This window comes from Erpetoichthys calabaricus, chromosome 4 (assembly GCF_900747795.2).
Source record: "Erpetoichthys calabaricus chromosome 4, fErpCal1.3, whole genome shotgun sequence".
In the NCBI taxonomy this organism is placed as follows: Eukaryota; Metazoa; Chordata; class Cladistia; order Polypteriformes; family Polypteridae; genus Erpetoichthys; species Erpetoichthys calabaricus.
Window position 1 is genome coordinate 191,383,141 of NC_041397.2, and position 18,862 is coordinate 191,402,002.

At 38.7% G+C, this 18,862-nt stretch overlaps 1 protein-coding gene across 2 annotated transcripts in view; it reads left to right on the top strand.

Annotated features, from left to right (window-relative positions):
* LOC114650453 (immunoglobulin-like domain-containing receptor 2) overlaps positions 1-18,862 on the top strand; it is a 229,514-nt gene that overhangs the window by 112,122 nt on the left and 98,530 nt on the right. For both annotated transcript variants that reach the window (XM_028800096.2, XM_051926141.1), the window contains exon 3: positions 5,272-5,391. In XM_028800096.2, the coding sequence (XP_028655929.1) occupies positions 5,272-5,391 (120 nt within the window). The remainder of the gene's footprint in view (positions 1-5,271; positions 5,392-18,862) is intronic.

Here is an 18,862-nt window from a genome sequence, read left to right on the forward strand (position 1 = left end):
TAACTCTATAACTCTGATTAAAACAAAAACATATAACATATAAAGTCCAGATAAAAAAAAAAATTAAAAAAAAGAGAATAAGAGATGTATAATTATAATACCAGTCTCTTTAAACATGGATCCAGCGATCAGATCATGGGTCTTTCCCGTGCCTTGATAGAATACGGCTCTTTAATTTTAATTAACTTTCAAAAAAAGTGTCGGAAACAGCTTCTTTAATTCTTTTTCAGCTTCTTCTTTGCTGAAGAAAATATAATGTCCGTCTTGAACTTCCACTTTCAGTTTGGCAGGATACAAGAGGCTGTATTTGATATCGGCTCCCGTAGCATCCTTTTAATGTCGTTGTAGGATCTGCGTTTTGCAGCTGTTGATGGTGAGAAGTCGGGAAAAATACGAATAAGATTATTTTCGAATATAATCTCTTGCTTGTGTCTGAGAAGTGCCATCACATCAAGCTTACATCTTAGTCGTTCGAAGCGGACAATAAAAGACCTAGATTTAAAGGCGCTTGGTATCTTTGTGCGATAAGCCGTGGCTATCTCATTGTCGAGTTTAAAGTCATCTCCAATTATTTTAGACAGTAATTCTACTGCAAATTTCACTGGGCTTGAGCTTTCTCGTTTCTCAGGTATACCCTCAATTCTTATATTATTTCTTCTGCACCCATCCTCCAGGGCTGCAAGTCTGTCTCCAAGTTTTTTGTATTCCGAGTTCGCAGCTGTGGCTTTTTCATCGGCGTTAGATGCCATTTGTTCCGCTGTTTCCACTCGAGCCGTGAGTCCCTGCTTAACGTCTTCCAGCTGGTCTGAAACGTCATTAATATGATCATCAAGCCTTTTCAGTTTGGAGTTAGTTTCTTCAATGTGTTCCACTAATTTCTCCAACATGCCTTTAAAGTTCACGTCGAAACGTTCAAATAGACGCGTTTCCTTATCTTTGTTATCCTTCTTGAGCTCAGTGGCCACCTTCTTAAGATCATTTGTGTTATCTTTCTTAAGCTCCTTCATGGCCGTAACCATGGCAGTGGCCAGTGTAGTGTTCATCTCTTTCTGTGTAGCTATCTGTGTAGTGATCATCTCTTTCAGTTCGGACAGTTCGCTTCTGCTTTCGTGCTCCGCAAGTGAAAATGCAGCTCCTGTTACAGGCTCGCGATGAGTAGATGAGAGCACGTCCTGCAGAGCCCTTTCTAGTCTCGAATGATCCTCAGTAATCGGCGATCCCTCGCGACCTGTATCACTTGCGCCTTCGCTCCCATTTTCACTCTCGACTGGAGACGATACAATGGAGCGGGGCCCCAGGAATTCTGCGCACTCTTCTGCCTGTTCCAGGTCAGTCTCCGTGATGCCATACCTTACACCTGCACTCAGGCCGGAAGTCTGTCCGGACTTCGATGCAGCTTTAAGTTTCTTTTCCGGTTCTTTCTGACTTTTCTTCTTGTTACTCATGCTTGTATATTGTAGTGGAAGTTCCTTGGTCGGGTTAAATACAGGATACCTCTAAATAATATGAAATACGTGGGAAAATAAAGCCGCTGCTAGCAGAGCTCTGCTTCAGACGTCCATCTCCTATAAACGGACCACTGTTCATGTGTGGTTTCCCCTTATTTTTTTAGATTCACATCCCTGATGCAAGTTTATCAAATATACTGAAATTAACGGCATATCGTTTTTTAGTTTAAGGCATCTGATTGTAATCAACCTGTAACAATATAACGATGCGTGGAATGGCCAAACTATTCCAAATACCATAGCTGCTTTAGTATAGTTACTCTCAGTGCACCACTCAGAGTATTTTTTAGCCCACTGTATCTGAGTGGGGAATCACAGCTCTACAGCAGCTGATCGGAAAGCTCTACGGTAGATTATTTCAAGAGTGGACAGAATTATCAGCATACAGCTTCGAGCACACGCTGCCTAAACCATGTGCACAGTCTATTTGAATTTCTTCCATATGGCAAATGCTTCAGAGCCTTTCCTGTAGGGACCTCGCAGTTTAGAAAAAGTTTCATCCCAAGAGCTCTAAACGTACTCAATCAATTCATCAAGTGGTCCCGGTAGAACTGTTTGAACTTATAAATAAGATAATAAGTAACTCACTGTAAACTTGCACTACAATTGTAATATTGCACAACCTGAGCCACTTATGCTTTCATATTACATATTTTTCATTGTTTTTTATTGTATTATTATTATTATTATTTTGTCATTTTATAGGAAAAAAGTTTATGGAGAATTTGTATATTAAATCTCATTATACATTACAATAACAATAAAGGAATTCAATTCAGTTCAATAGAAGAGAGCGCGTATTTATATATGATGACGACTGTCTTCTAAGTCGATTTAGATTTCCAAGCGCTACCTTCTTGGAGCTCCTGATAATCATTTTTAAGATGAAATGCAGTAAAGTATGTATATTACACTATACAGATGCATTTTTAACTTCAGTTAATAATTAAATGTGTGGATACGGTGGGTGGTGCCCCCATTCAGGGATTGTTCCTGCCTTGCACTGTATGTTTGCTGGGACTGGCGTGACCCTGGATGGATAGATGGACGGAATAATTAAACATGTACTATGAAAATATTTCAATGTTCCTTAAAAGTTTTGAAAAATCTGCATTATCAGCTTAGAGATGGCTTGTTGTGTGGCAATTGGTTACATGGAGAAAGAAAAGGAAGGACAGGAATTGGGGGTTAGTACATTTGAAAGAGACAGTGCTACTGCAATATATTATTTAATCGAGGGTTGCGGACGGCCCAACAGGCATCTTGTGGAAGGCGGGAATAATCTCTGGACAGGGCGCCAGCTCAACGCTACCACTGCACCCCTGTGCCCTCCTTGTGTAATACATGCTTTAATTCCTATCATAATGAAAATTACATCAAGTATATATCTTAGTATTTAATTTGTTCAGAGTGATGTAATATCATGAATGTAATGTATTCTGTGTCCTGTCAGCATAAGAGAAAGCCTGTTTAAGAAGCACATAGTGATTCACACACACAGAGTACATAGAAGAACACGTAGAATACAAAGCATTTACATAAAAGAACATGTAGAATGCAAAGCATTTAACTTGCTACTTTAGCCACTATGGGATTTGAGAAACTAGCAAATTAAATGATTTTAAGATGAAGTTTATGAAGTTCTGCTTTAATGACAAAATAAACAATGTGATTAAAGTGGAAATTTCAAGATAAAAGTTGACATTTCAAGGTTTTTTTTTCCACTGTCTCCCTATTTTTTTTTCTTTTCTCTGTACCCTAATAAGCTTCCATATGACACTCAGACAGTGGGCTACACTTGCCTTTTCACGGCAACTTTAATATCTGACCACTTCTTTTTTATTTCAGGCACTGTACGACTTTCTGAACTTGAACTTTCGATCAACTTCCTTTTGTTTATACAACTGCTTAAACCAACAAATACGTTTTTCATTGCCTTCACTTGGTATTCACTGAAATTCTTCTTTTTTCCCCGTGCTTTTGCCATTGACTTTTCATGGAACGCTGTACTTAAGGGAATATTTATATTGATTTGCATATTCAAAGAAGTGTAATTCTGGGAGGAGACGGTGCATTACATTTCATGCTGACCAGGATTTATGTAACAGAAGTGTGTGGAAGTTGGCTTACATACGGTTTTCTGCATCTGAATTTTTTTGTGCATATGTGTATTTCGACTTTTGCCTGTAAGCCATGTCTTAGTGTGAATTCTACATATGCCGTTATGCATGAGGCCCAAGATACATAGAAGTGTTATGTCCTATATTAAAGTGTTAACTTTGGTATTTTTATAATTAAACTATAGACCACAGGTGTTAGCTATTCTTTTGTATTAACAAAATTAAATTCTATAGGGCTTATTGTTCAGTCACCAAAAAACTATTGATAACATTTCCTTACAATACATACTTTAATAAAATATATACAAAAATATTTATCCATAATACATATGGCATAAAAGAAAATAAAATGGTTTTCACAATTACAAGCTGTAATATAAAGAAGGACGTTCAAAAAGTTTCTGCACTTTTTTATTTTTGTTGGAAATGGTGAAGGTGGGAGTGGTAGTAATTGGGCATTAAAAAGTTGGTACAGTGCTAGGAAAATTACATCGCAAAGGAAGGTGACTATGTAGAAATGTGCTCGTAATTTGTTTTTGAAATTCTTAATAAATAGAGTTAAAAAATGTGTGGAAACTTTTTTAACATCCCTCGTATTTAAATTTAAATCTGAAATAAAGTTTACTTAAAAAAAGTAGTTTTCACCATTGTTCTAATAAAATATATGTATACTCACACAATCAATTATCTTGATATTGGCAATTAAACACTGCTTAAATGTAAATATACATGCAGTTATAGGTTTTAATCATTTCATATCATTAATTGCTGTTTGCAGTTAAAATATACATTTACTATATTTATACAGATGTGTTTTTTTTCTTTGATCTATCTGCCAAACATTTTGTAATTATCATTTTAATTATGTACTACTTGTTTCTTACCAAAACTTGTGCTGAATGAATGACACACAGCAACAAATAATTAACACAGTACAAATCTTAAAAAAGCTTATTGTTTACTAAGCAGCAGTTTCAAATTTCACTTTATCTTCTCTTTTTCTAATTAAAAATTAAGGCTGCTGCACTTAAAAACAGGTCACTGCCCCCAACCAAACAGTGTCTGTTTTAATTTAAAGGACAATATAAAAATAAAGTAAATAAGCAAAAAAAGCTACTTTAATGAATTCAGACTGTCTCCGATACCTATTTCTCAGTTTATTAATCCACTTTCTTTAACGTAAAGGGTAATATTCTAATTGCCTCTCACGCTGTGATAAAACAAACTTCCACATGCTGCTTTTTGTTTACACTGCAGGAAATTTGCTACAAAAAAAGAGAAAGACACATGCTCAAGGAATCCTTGCTCTGCGTGTTGGCTCAGCTAACATATTACCTTGTGTAAAGGAGCACTACCACAGGGTTTGAAAAGCAGAGGCTGAAAATAACTTTGTGATCAGCAAAATTACTGAATACCAATCTAGTCTTTTTTTAGTGAAAATCAGCTGGCAGATGAGATATATATATATATATATATATATATATATATATATATATATATATATATATATATATATATATATATATATATATATATATTGGCAGATGATCTATCGGAGCATCTCTACGGTGTGTGAGCTTGCTGAATAAACCTCTTTATCAATAATGAAACTAATGGATGCCTGACGCCTTTTCTCTTTTCAGATGCTGACCTCCAAATTGGAGAGCTCCAATGGGGGGACAGTGGTGTATATTACTGCAAAGTAGTTGTTCCAGATGACTTAATGGGACAAAATGAAGATAAGATGGAACTCTTGGTCTTGGGTGAGTTACAAATTCAAGTAATGTACTTTTTGACCTATGCCTTCCTTTTTCCATTTACAATCTCTACCTAAAAATGTTGTTTTACCACGTTGAAAGTCAAATCGGTATTATTATGTAATAGATATTACTGTATTACTGTGTTGCATTTGCAAAAGAGAAGCTCTGCATATTACAGTAGTACCTTAATACCCATTACTTTGATCCAGAAGGCACAATGTGTGGCAAAAAATGAAGAGTACCAAGCAAATTTTTCCCATAAGGAATAATGTAAATTGAATTAATCCATTCCAGGCCCCTAGAAAATCCACATTTTATAAGGCATTATATGTATTAATGGAGCTGTGTTTTACTAATAAACAGTATAAGTTAATAGACATAAATAATAACAAGATGCCTCTAAAGTAGTAAATTGTTTGGTCATTCAACAAATTAACACTCCGGCTTGTTAGAGCTTTATCAGGTCTATATTTTTTCAACAAAATTTTGCACTTCCACCTATTTTCCATACATTTCCTTGATTAGTGACCTTTGGACATCCTCCCTTGCATGTACATCCTCCACTTGTGAAGAAAGTTTTTCAGCCACTATCTGATGCTACTCTCTCTGAAGCTCCTGCATCTCTCCGAGCTGAGCTCTTCTTTATGCTCCTCAACTAATTCCTCCACATTATCAGCACTGATGTCCATGCCCATAGACTGCCCCAGAGTCACATTATCCTCCACAATACCTGTAGGTCTAGGCTAAGTCTCAAAGCCTTCAAAGTCCCTCTGAGTTACAACTTCTGACCACAGTTTCTTTCAGGCAGAGTTCATGGCCCTGTAAGAGACACCTTCCAGGCCTTATCAATAAGATTTATGTAGTGGAATATATAAAAGTGGTTCCTCCAGAATTCTCTCAAGGTCATCTCTGTAACTGAGGTCACTTCAAAGCACTGGAAAAGTGCCTTTGTGCACAGTTTTTTAAAATTAGAGATGAACTGCTGGTCCATGGACTAGATCGGAGGAGTTGTGTTAGGGTTCAAGAATCTCACAGGGATGAAGTTAAACTCCTCCAACAAGTCGTCCTCCAATCCCAGAGCAGGAGCATTGTCCAAAACAAGCAGAGCCTTCAGAGCCAAATCTTTCTCCTGTAAATTTTTTTTCACAGATGGGCCAAACACTCCACTCCGTGAAGAAATGCCTGGTGACCCAAGCTTTATTATTAGCCTTCCACATCATATGTAACTTGCTTTTTATCACATTATTTTTCTTGAAAACTCACGGGTTTTCACTGTGGTAGGTTAGCAGAGGCTTAGGTTTTAAATTCCCACTTGCATTCCCATTCAGCAACAGAGTTAACCTGTCTTTCATTGGCTTGTGCCCTTGTAATTCCTTCTCCTTTCAAGTGATGTATGTCCTCTTGAGGATTTTTTTCCAGAATAAGTTTGTCTCATCACAATTGAACACTTGCTGGGGAATAAAACCCTCAGTCTCTACATAGTGCTTATACTCGTGAAGAAATTCATTGGTAGCTTATTAATTCAAACCGGCTGCCTAGCCAGGTCTCATCACACTATGTATGCCACTTCTCTTTTTAAAGTTATCAAACGACCCATGACTGGCTTTAAACACTTCACTACTATCTGCACTCATTCCACAAATGATGGTCTCTGAAATAGTATCACCAGCTAACTGTTTTTCATTTACCCATATCAACAATTTTTCCACTTCCTCTAGTGTCAGTGTACTTTGTTTCATCACAGCTTTCACTTCTTTAGCAATATCAGCTGCTTTGATAGCCTCTTTTTTCACAGTGGTGGAAATTGTTGTTCTTGGCATTCAGTACTTTATCGTGATATCAGACACATGGATACCACTCTCATATTTCTCTATTATCTCTTCTCGGTTCTAAAAATTTTCTTTTTTGTTGGTTGTTATCACCAGCATTCTTAGCACCCATGATTATAATGCACTTATTTCCACAAAGACTAGAGCAAAAATTTTAAAAAACACACAGTGGTCCAAGTGGGTTTCTGTACTGAGTGAGAGCTACAGTGAGACTAACACATGGTCCTTTGTTTGGCCTGAAAGGGGCAAGTGTGTCACCGCGTCTCCACATGTACAAGTTCTAGCAAGCATGATGAGTGCCAAATAAACGCAATTTTTTTCTCATCAAAATGTGACTTGTGCCAAACTTGATGAGTTTGAGGCCAATGAGTACCAGGGTTTGACTGTATTTGTGTTTTCTGGTAAAATGATAGAAATGATATACAGATTGTTGTTAGACTTATTTCTGGAACAACATTTCTTTGATTAGTGTAAAGAGCCTGTATGTTATGCTGCTGCCCATGTCTTTATAGATGCTGGACAGCAGTCGACAAGGTTTTACTGCTAAGCTGGACAGTTCCCTTCAATTTAAGTCATTCTCAGGGTACACATATAAATCCTTCAAAAATTTAAGGCATCTGATAAGATTAGAGCTAGAATCTTATTTGGAATATGTCCATATCTGGTATGGTTATAGGTTGGATGAGCTAGTATATAGTGTATGCATGTGGTGCAGGTCCAAGCTTGAATTTCTTGACTTGCACTTCTAGCAGTTGGTCACAAGGCTAAGCACTTATAAAGACTGAGTCACTAGATGGGAACTTTCCACACATCATTTTGTGCCTCTCAATAAATATCTATATACATACTGTACATACATACATACTTTAAACTATTGAGCACCTCCATGGCACCTTTAACTTGTATGACATAAAGCAAAAGGAGGTTACACATATTAAAAAAGAGTGTTGACTCTTTTAGAGAAATCACAGTAAAAGCAACGCAAGAAAATGCAAGAGTACTAAAACAACAGAGCATAAAAAGCATATTTCTTTCCCTTTGGTCAAAGGCATTTTTTCTGTTCACCATTTTACCTACCATGCAAGTACTGTACCACACCAAAGCACGCCCATCTCTCCAGCTGCCCCCACCCATTCTCTTTATTTCTCTCTTGTAATTCAGTTAGCATATAATGTCACAAAAATAATAATGAGAAAAACAACTAATAATCAATGAACCCCCATTTCTCTGTCCCCTGCTATTAATTGGTAAATTGTTCTCATAAAAACAAGTATATTTGCAACTTTCATTGTCAGTCATATTTATAGCCCTTTGAAAATGGTTTCTTGTGTTTTGTAGCCTTTACAGTGCAGCAAATCAACTACTTGACATCCCATGCTATCAGTATTATCCCTGCTCTCTGCAACCTTGTTTTGGAATGCCATCAATTTAAAATCAAGTGAATGAAAATGCTACAGTAGCAACATGACTTTATAATAAAAGAGAATTAAAAACAATGGCTGTGTATTCCCATCAAATGTATAAGCCTTACTATAACAGTCTTTGATATGTGCTTTGAAATAATTGACATTACCATTTAAAATAGAATGTTTACAGTTTACAGTACATATATGCTTCCCCTCAGTGCTTACATATTAGGGGCCTCATGTATAAGTGAAAAATGTTGCGTAAGCCCATTTCCACACACACTTTGAGATGTTTAGAAACTACTCTTGCTGTAAAGCTACACACATTTTCATGGCAGCCTCACACCATGCGTATACACGTTTCTGCTCAGTTTTGCAAACAGGTGGCACCCAGCATCAAAGCAGTGCTACTGTTTCTATGTGGTGTCCCTTTGTTTTTTTCACTTGAATGTAATCATTCTGTAAGAATATAATTGTGCGTGGAATGGCCAAACTGTCCCAGCTCTCATAGTTGCTTTAGCGTTGTTAATAGACGTTGCAAATAGAAGAATTAGAAGAGAGTGCACATTTATAGATAGATAGATAGATAGATAGATAGATAGATAGATAGATAGATAGATAGATAGATAGATAGATAGATAGATAGATAGATAGATAGATAGATAGATAGATAGATAGATACTTTATTAATCCCAATGGGAAATGATGACTGGCTTCTAAGCTGATTTTGATTTCTAGGAGCTATCCTCTTGGAGCTGTGTGCTGAACTGGTGCCAGCTTTACAAAGGCAGCCTTTGAGGAATTGTGCTCCTCTTTTGCAAGTTCTGTCCACCCCTGGGTTTTTATACACAGGAGTTTTTCAATATGAAATAGAAACTGACTGATTGGGTATTTCACAGTCATCACTGAGTCACACCATGCTAGCTGTATAGGATGGTATTATCCACTTGTCATCCAGATATATAAGATTTCGTTCCACTGTGGTTGAACTGGCAAACATCAAAGTGCAATTCGCAGAAACGTCCAGTTTTCCAAATGTAATTGGACCGGTGAATTGCACACACATTGCTAATGCAACAGTGCTTGACAAGTTATATCAGCCAGGGATGACTCACCAAAAGAATGAGCTGGCATTACATTATTTATAGCAGGACAGCCTATAACAACAGCAACTCAGCACTGTCGCACATGCTTTTTCCAACTAGCTCAACGCCAATTCTACACTACAAAGGCGCCTTAAGAGAATGAATTTGCTTATGTAAATAGAAAACATTTTCAGTCTATTAATGTTAATGTTCTACTCTATAGTCCACAGAATGTGTGTCTCATTGTGTAAGCATTTAGCATGCTGCATAACGTGGTACACAGTCATGGCTTGCCTGTACCTGAAGAGATGCAATATGATGAATCTGACCCTGATCCACCGAATGATCAGCCACAACTTTGTTTGAATGTAATTAAGAGAATGTAAAAACAGGTAATCAGATGCAGCATTTATTTTTTAACCATTTCAATTAATTTGTGATCAGTATCACATAGTACAGCCCTTATATTCCTTAGTTCATTGGCCACATCTCTTACAGCATCCACTGCTGCATTTTGTGACTCCAGAGCAGTGTCCATCAGCACACAGCCAAATGGTTTCCGTGGCAGAGGTGTGTGCGCAGCCAGCGCCCGAAGATATGCTGGGCACATCATCACCATCTCTGCCTGTAGTCGCGTCCTTGGCATGGGGGTCTTTTGTAATATTGCCAGATACAGGATAAACGGGCTACAACTCACCTTTTCACTTTGACTTTGAAAATATATTATTCTATCCTTGACATTTATCACCCCTAACATTTCAGCTGCTTAAATTTTTAGTTCAGTTTATTTTTTTATAGTGTACTATACAATGCATATTACATATTTTACATACTGTAAAAACAGTAAAGAATGACCATAAAGGTTTGGGGAAGCTGTACTCTGTATACTTGAAAGCATGCAAAAAATAAAGTAATGTCTTTACAGACAGGGAATTCATATTGAATTAACACATGGAAGTCAAAATTAAGTATATATATGTTGGAGACAGGAAGAGGAGGGAGCTTGTGGAACTGTTTTGATGGTTGTTTGTTAACTGTTTCCATGTTGTTTTTTATGGACGGACAACTGGAACTATGCAATGCATGACCTCTCTGACATGACAATATAAAGATCAGCTCTTTCCTGGTTGTCATAGATTATGGATTCCGTGTGAGTATTGAGACTTGGTATTCTTGGTTTAGATCCTTTACTTTCTTTTTTGATATGATTTTGGTATGGTGCTTTAATGGAGTTATTTTGGTTATAAGAACTTATGCTAATGAACTTTGACATACTGTATTTTTCAATTGTGCTTCATTTCCTGATTCCTTTACTATAAATCTGCAGAACAGAAAAGACTGCAGGCAATTTAAATTTTGTAAAAGAGAATGAATACATTGGTTTAGGTTTAGGACATAGCCAAGTAATAGAGTGGTCCATAAAGGGAACACACTGTAGTGTAACCAAGTAACAGATATTAGTTTCATTACTGGAAAGTAAAAAAAAAAAATTCAAGAGACCACTATAGAAACGCTATGCAAGAATATAGTCTTTCTATTATACAAAAAAATCTTGGAAGGCTTGGAAGGAGACGATACGTGATTTTCTCAGAGACACTTTAACGTCCTGCGAGACAAGGCAGTGAGACAAAAGGACAGCTGCCGCACAGGCTTTTAAATGATCGACATGCAGCGCGACAAGCAGAACATGCCGCTTGGCAACAGCAGCAGCAAGACAGCAGCTGATCCGACTGCATCTCCTTAGCATGCGTTCAGCCACCCCTTCACAATGCGAGCGGCAGAGAGGCAGGGGGCTGCCCCCTAGTTAAAAACAAAGAAGATGATATGCCAAAAATTGTAACACTGACTTAAGTTTCTTTTCCTTAACAATAACATAAACAAGAATATTATTTTTGCAAAATTATTTCAATAACAGGATTAGGGATGCACCGATACCACTTTTTTGGAAAACGAGTACGAGTACTTGCATTTCAGTACTCGCCGACACCGAGTACTTAATAAAAACATGATTTAAATTTACAGGTAACAGCTTTAGTCATATAATTTAACAAAAAAAACAAGGGACTAGTTTGGAATTAAGAACATTTATTTAAAATGAAAAGCATGTTTTTGGCATTGTCACGAAGCACAACATGTACTGATGTTTTAGGTATACCCCATGTCTGGAGCATTTCCTCAAACACATGCGCTATAGCCTGGCTGGTGTGCGAGCCGCGGAATTGTTTCGCATGTAATATGGCTCGTTGCGGCGTGAAACTCTCGTCTATCCACAGGGAGGTTTGGCTAATTAGCGACACGGGGGCTAACACTGCTTGTCCAAATATCCGTGGTGAAACTAAACGCAGAGGAGGCTTGCAGTAGGCTGTGGATATGTTTTTTCACGGAGTCGTGTAGTTTAGGCAGCTCCGTGTCAGTCATGTAGCGGCGGCTTGGGACATCATATTTGGGCTCCAGAACATGGAGCAGACGCAGGAATCCCACATTTTCTACCTCCGAGAGTGGCTGGTCACTCAATGCAATGTACTCGATAATTGCCTGTGTTATTTTCACAGCACGTGGATTGTCTCTGGACATTTTCTCGCGTCTTGCAAGAGTTTGCTGCAGCGTGGGTTGTGTTGGTTTAGAAGCGTGGGTAAACTCTTTGTACTCGTTGTCGTGTTGGGATTTTAGGTGCTTGATTAAATTACTTGTGTTAAATGCGCTACCTTTTGAGCCTCCTCTGGACAATTTCGCTGAGCACAATTTGCAGTCCGCCTTTGTTTTGTCGTCTTCATTCACTTTGAAATAGTTCCACACGGCTGATATGTCTCGCCTCGCCATCTCCCCGCTCTGAGCTGCAGCCGGGGTCTGGGGGCGGGCACTCGGCGCCTGTGATTAACCCCTTACACGCTGCTCAAACACAGACATTTCTCAGACCGTGGTATCGGTCCCCAGTATCGGGGGACTTTTAACGAGTACGAGTACTTTAGAAAATGTGGTATCGAGGCCGATACCAGATACCCGTTTCGGTATCGGTGCATCCCTAAACAGGATATTGACTGCTATACGCTGCCATCTTTTGTATGTGGTGCAAGACGACCTAATATGTTGTATGACTTATGCATCACATGACTGGCAATGAAATGGGCAACAAGTAAACAATTTTGCCATATTAATGCTAAAATATCACTAAATGGTGGTGACTATGGCAGGGAATTCGTTTAAAATAACACTGTGATAATGTCATTCCCATAATTTTAAATATCATAAACAATAAAAAGTATAGTAGTGCTGCTACCTCGCAGTTAGGAGACCCAGGTTCACTTCCCGTGTCCTCCCTGCGTGGAGTTTGCATGTTTTCCCCGTGTCTCCATGGGTTTCCTCCGGGTGCTCTGGTTTCCTCCCACAGTCCAAAGACATGCAGGTTAGGTGTGTTGGCGATCCTAAATTGTCACTGGCGTGTGCTTGGTGTGTAGGTGTGTGTGCCCTGCAGTGGGCTGGCGCCCTGCCCGGGGTTTATTTCCTGCCTTGCACCCTGTGCTGGCTGGGATTGGCTCCAGCAGACCCCCATGACCCTGTGTTAGGATATAGCGGGTTGGATAATGGATGGATACTGGATAAAAAGTATCCATCCATATTACTAACCGAGAATGGTAAACCGGAAGGCATGGACGCAGGTACCGGAAGGCATGGACGCAGGTACACGGCGATGGGACTATGAGACATAGTGCGCAGGCGCCTTCAGCGCGCGTCTCATAAACCGCAAGCGAAGTCTGATCCACTGCGACTGAAGGAGTCACAGCCCAAAAACGAAAGAGCTCAACTAACGTGAATGAGAAATGAAGCAACAATGCGCCCATAGCTAATGACTAACGACACAGCCACACAAAAAAAGAGGATTCTGCGCTGCACCCCAGAGTCAAACGAAAGAGGCTACGGAGGCCCCACAGGTCCACAAAGATAGTACGGAAGGCGCGGGAAAGTACGAAAGGTGCAGGCACCTACAATGCGCTTCTGAACTAAATGCCCACACTACACAGCATGGTCCACACGCTTCTAACACACCGCAAGCATAAACACGAGATAGTACAGAAACCACACAGATCCGGACTCCACAACATATGTGAGTCACATTACAGTAATACAATATTAAGCACATTACAGTATGGTCCACGCGCGTCTAAAACACCGCAAGCAAAAACCTGAGATGGTACAAAAGCCCCAAATATCCGGACTCCACAACATATGTGAATCACATTACAGTGATGCATTACTAACAGTACAACCACAGAAAACGCTCCGTATTAACAGTAAGTGCAAATATCCATATTACTAACGGTAAACAACGTATAACTAATGGAGACACGGTCATGGCTCCATGTACTCACGGAAAACACAAACAGAAGAGGCTTCAGCGTCCTGTCCCACAGTCAAACCAGACAAAGTACGGAGTCCCCAAACGTCCACAAAGCACAGCATAGTCACACCCGAGATAGTACGGAGGGCACATGCGCCTATACACCGCAAGCGAAGTACCCACGGCTCAGAAACGAAAGAGCTCAACTAACGTAAATAAGTGATGTTAACAGTACGTGCAACACAACATATGTGAATCACATTACAGTAATACAATATTTATTAACAGTACAAACGCAGAAAACACAGGCTCGACACCAGATGGGTAATAAGAATAAACGAACGCTCCGTATTAAACATACGGCATCCTCACACGTCCAGACTACACAGCATATGTGAATCACATTATACAGTGATGCATTACTAACAGTGCAACGACAGAAAACGCTCCGTATTAACAGTAAGTGCAAATATCCATATTACTAACGGTAAACAACGTATAACTAATGGAGACACGGTCACGGCTCCAAAACGATACAGCTCGACTAACGGAGCTACGTGGATAAAATCAATGAACGCAAGCGCCTACAACGCGCGTCTCAAATGCCGCAAGCAAAGCAGGCACGGCTCCAAAAAGAAAGAGCTCGACTGACGGAGATACAAAAAGAGAGTACAGAACCCTACACGTCCACACTACACAGCATAGTCAAACCCGACATAGTACGGAAGGTGCAGGCGCCTACAACACGCTTCTAAAGCACCGCAAGCAATAACCCGAGATAGTACAGAAGCCCCAAAGATCCGGACTCCACAGCATATGTGAATCACATTACAGTAATACAATACTATATGTACTCACGGAAAACACGGAACAGAAGAGGCTTCGGCGTCCCGCCCCACAGTCAAACCAGAGAAAGTACAAAGTCCCCAAACGTCCACAAAACACAGCATAGTCACACCCGAGATAGTACGGAGGGCACATGTGCCTATACACCGCAAGCGAAGGAGCCACGGCTCAGAAACGAAAGAGCTCAACTAACGTAAATAAGTGATTTTAAGATTATAATAACTCCATACCAAGGAATACTCATTCAAGGACAACACGCCATCTTTACTACAAATGTTGTGTATAAAGATATCCTATGTACGTCATCTACACCTTTACACTCCAATATATCTCATACATAGATCTGCGCAAACTCAAAGACATTCTATACTTGCATAACATAACACTTACACTGCTATTCTCATTTACATATATTACATAGACCTACAGATATCGTGACAGTGGACATGATACATATGTAACAATTACCGAGACAGACAGTGATCTCTTTCAAATGTATTTCGGGTTACCCAAGACCAGGGGTTGGCGTGCAAAGCGAGCAGGGGGCAGAGCCCCCTAATAATAAAATAATTCCAAAAAGATAGTGAAAAGTCTTCAGGGAAGCTTAAAGCTTGGAGTGTTAAATTTGTGCAGTTTCCATTTTTATAAAAGAGAAGCAATGCTGTAGACCATGACTAGCAGTGTGCACTTTGCTAGGTGTACATATCTGGACCAGCTGACAGCAAAACAGCCATGACATGAATAAAATGAAACTGATTTTTATAGTCAATTATACGTGAAAAACTTCACAGAACCAGAAACTGCTGATATTGTGAAAGACAGATCCTATGAAAAATGTGGGGTTAGATTCCATTGGACCCTATTCACTATTCACTTTTGCTGCCCGTTAACTTAAACACGTAATTTTGATGTACCAGTAAACAGTTAAGCTCATCAAAATACGTGTGCACTTAGGAGAACTTGACAAAACACTGCCATTGTTGAAATTTTAAACATGGATCTGAAGAACAGCTTAAAACACTGAGAACACATGAAATATTATCAGAACATGGAGACTTGTTAACACAACAGAAGCCGCAAGGATGAAATCATTAAACCATGCCACTAAAGTAGACAGGTTGGTACCCTAACCCAGACCCCTGTGGCCAAAACTGAAGGGGGGGAGGGAACCTTTCTGGCTCACCTGGGACGGGTGGGTAGGACTCATGGGATTGGGCATGGGGAGCTTAGGTTCGGATTGGACACTGACAAACTCTTTTACTTCCACTATAGACAAGATTTTTTTTGTGGGCTCCACTAGAGACAGCAAGTGACAGTGTCAGAGTTAATCTGATAAGCTCGCTACACCATCTAACTGGTAGTAGTGATGGTCAGTGTGCACAAATGGCAGGGACTTAATCAGTACAAGCTTATGACCCACACTTACTGTGAATTCGTTGTTTATGGAGAAAAATTGCAAGCCCTTGTCCACATCACTAATGGGATTCAATGGGTTACTAATGCCTGTCGGTGCCGGGTAGACACACATTGATCCATTCAGTTATTGCTCAGTCTCACATGTGGCTGCTGCACGATAGGCCGCTCAGAATGATTTTTCTACTGCAGCTGGCCATGAATAAGTGCAAGTAGACCTTTGGTATTGCAAAATGGAAAACGGATTGCACTTTTAATGAAACAGTACAGTGGATAAGCTAGCTCGCAGAAACGGAATCCAGGGTTAGTGAGGATTTACAGTATTCATAAGTGTTAAAAGTTAGAACAGGCAGAATATTTGGCATTTTTTAACTTTTGTTTTAAGTTCTTTTGTTGTTTCCCATTATGTTTTTTGCATTTATATTTTCCATTGCCATTTTCTTTTTCCTGATGCATCTTCATTTTAGATTGCCATCATAATGACATAATACCTGTTGCTATGGAGAGCAGTTCTGGAAATCACACATTTGATGTCTCCACAGAGACTAATCTGTATTTTTCTTTGTATATCTTTTTATGTATTAATAATTTATGTGGGGTAATTGATTTTACACTTTTTTTTAATTAAGAGCATTTGGCTATTAAAACACAGATTATAAATATCAAAAACATATTTTGTACATATTGTGCATGTGAAAAAAACTGTTGAAATATAGGTATGGACCAGTTTTAACATTAAACATGATTATAATTGTATGTACTTTTCTGACTTCTGAGTTAACTTAGAAATTTGTTTAATATTTCATTTTCATTTTCAAGTATGTATATAAAATGTTTTTGTCAATTCTGTATGTACTGTAGATACAATTGTAAATTTAGTGTTTTGCTGTTAATAATATGTTCTTTGGATATTTTATTTGGTTTTCCTTATAAGGCTGGATTTATACTTCACGCGACGCATGCTGCAGCGGACGCTCCTGCTACACAAGCGTTGTAGTGTTTATACTTGCGCGTGTACTTTACGTACAGTTAGGTCCATAAATATTTGGACAGAGACAAGTTTTTTCTAATTTTGGTTCTGTACATTACCACTATGAATTTTAAATGAAACAACTCAGATGCAGTTGAAGTGCAGACTTTCAGCTTTAATTCAGTGGAGTGAACAAAACGATTGCATAAAAATGTGAGGCAACTAAAGCATTTTTTTAACACAATCCCTTCATTCAGGGGCTCAAAAGTAATTGGACAAATTAAATAACTGGAAATAAAATGTTCATTTCTGATACTTGGTTGAAAACCCTTTGAAAACCGCCACTGTGTCACCCCCATGTGTGTAATTATTAACAGTATTCATTATTTAAATGAAATTACCGATTTATCTGTAAAATGTAATATACATACTTTAATGCTTTTCATCATGAAAGTGATATCAAGTATAAATCTAAGGATTCTAAATGTGCAGAGAGTTGGAATATCATACATTTAATGTGCTCAGTGTGGCGATCTATTGCTGGCGATCCGCTGCTGTCAGGACCAGAGGAAGCCCTAGAAAAAAAGACGGTACAGAAGACGGTATGTGAGACTTTTAAAATGTATCGTGTCATTACGATCGGGAATATGCGACGCTTGAATATAAAAGCACAATGAATACATCTGTATGTCGGCATTTTGCTTCACCACATCAAACCATTTATCAAACATCGAAGCGTGCACATCGATCTCGTAGGATCCGCAAAGCGGCTTGCTGTCACATGTAGATAGTAAACAGAGACTCTGACTTCACATTCCAACTTTTAGCACACTGCGAAACCCCCCCGACTTTTTGCTGGTACTGCAACTTGCACACACGTCGTATTAATTTCTGAGGACCTGCTCAGAGGACGCATCAAATGAACGCTGAGAACACGTGGCAGCCATGATGCTGGCGCGTACACGTTCTGAGCGTGAAGTATAAACAAGCCCTTAATCTTGTTCATTTTTTATGTCAAATTATGTCTTGAACTGTGAGTTCAGGTTGTTTATCTGTCATGTGTTTGCCACTGTCATCATTCTATTGAGGTCACACTGAACACATTTTTTTATTTTCTTATTTCTTATTTCTGTTGCGCTCCTTGTAATGTTCAAGAATTCAAGCTTACAATGATGCATTCATTTATAATACATCACAAAAGACCTACATTAGCTGTCATGCTGTTGGCCATAATTCTATCAGATATGGTTTTCTGAAGATAATCGGTGTTATATCTTGGATAGGCAGACCAACAAAATCAGTGTATTTTTACCTGATGTGGGTTTCTGACATTGGACATTATTATGTAATGCCAACATTACTTTCTTTTAAATTAATGATTTCCAAAACCATCTTTAATGGATGGTGTGGATTGTGAGGGTACTCTTTCGGCATCTCCATAAAAACTTAATATAAAGGAAGATTAATTGAACAAACAGAGCACAAAGTATAAATAAAAGCAAAATAATAAATGTCCCAAAGAACCTTTCCATAATCTAGATGTCCCTGACTATAACTTGGAGTGTCTGCCCACTTTCCCACTAAATACT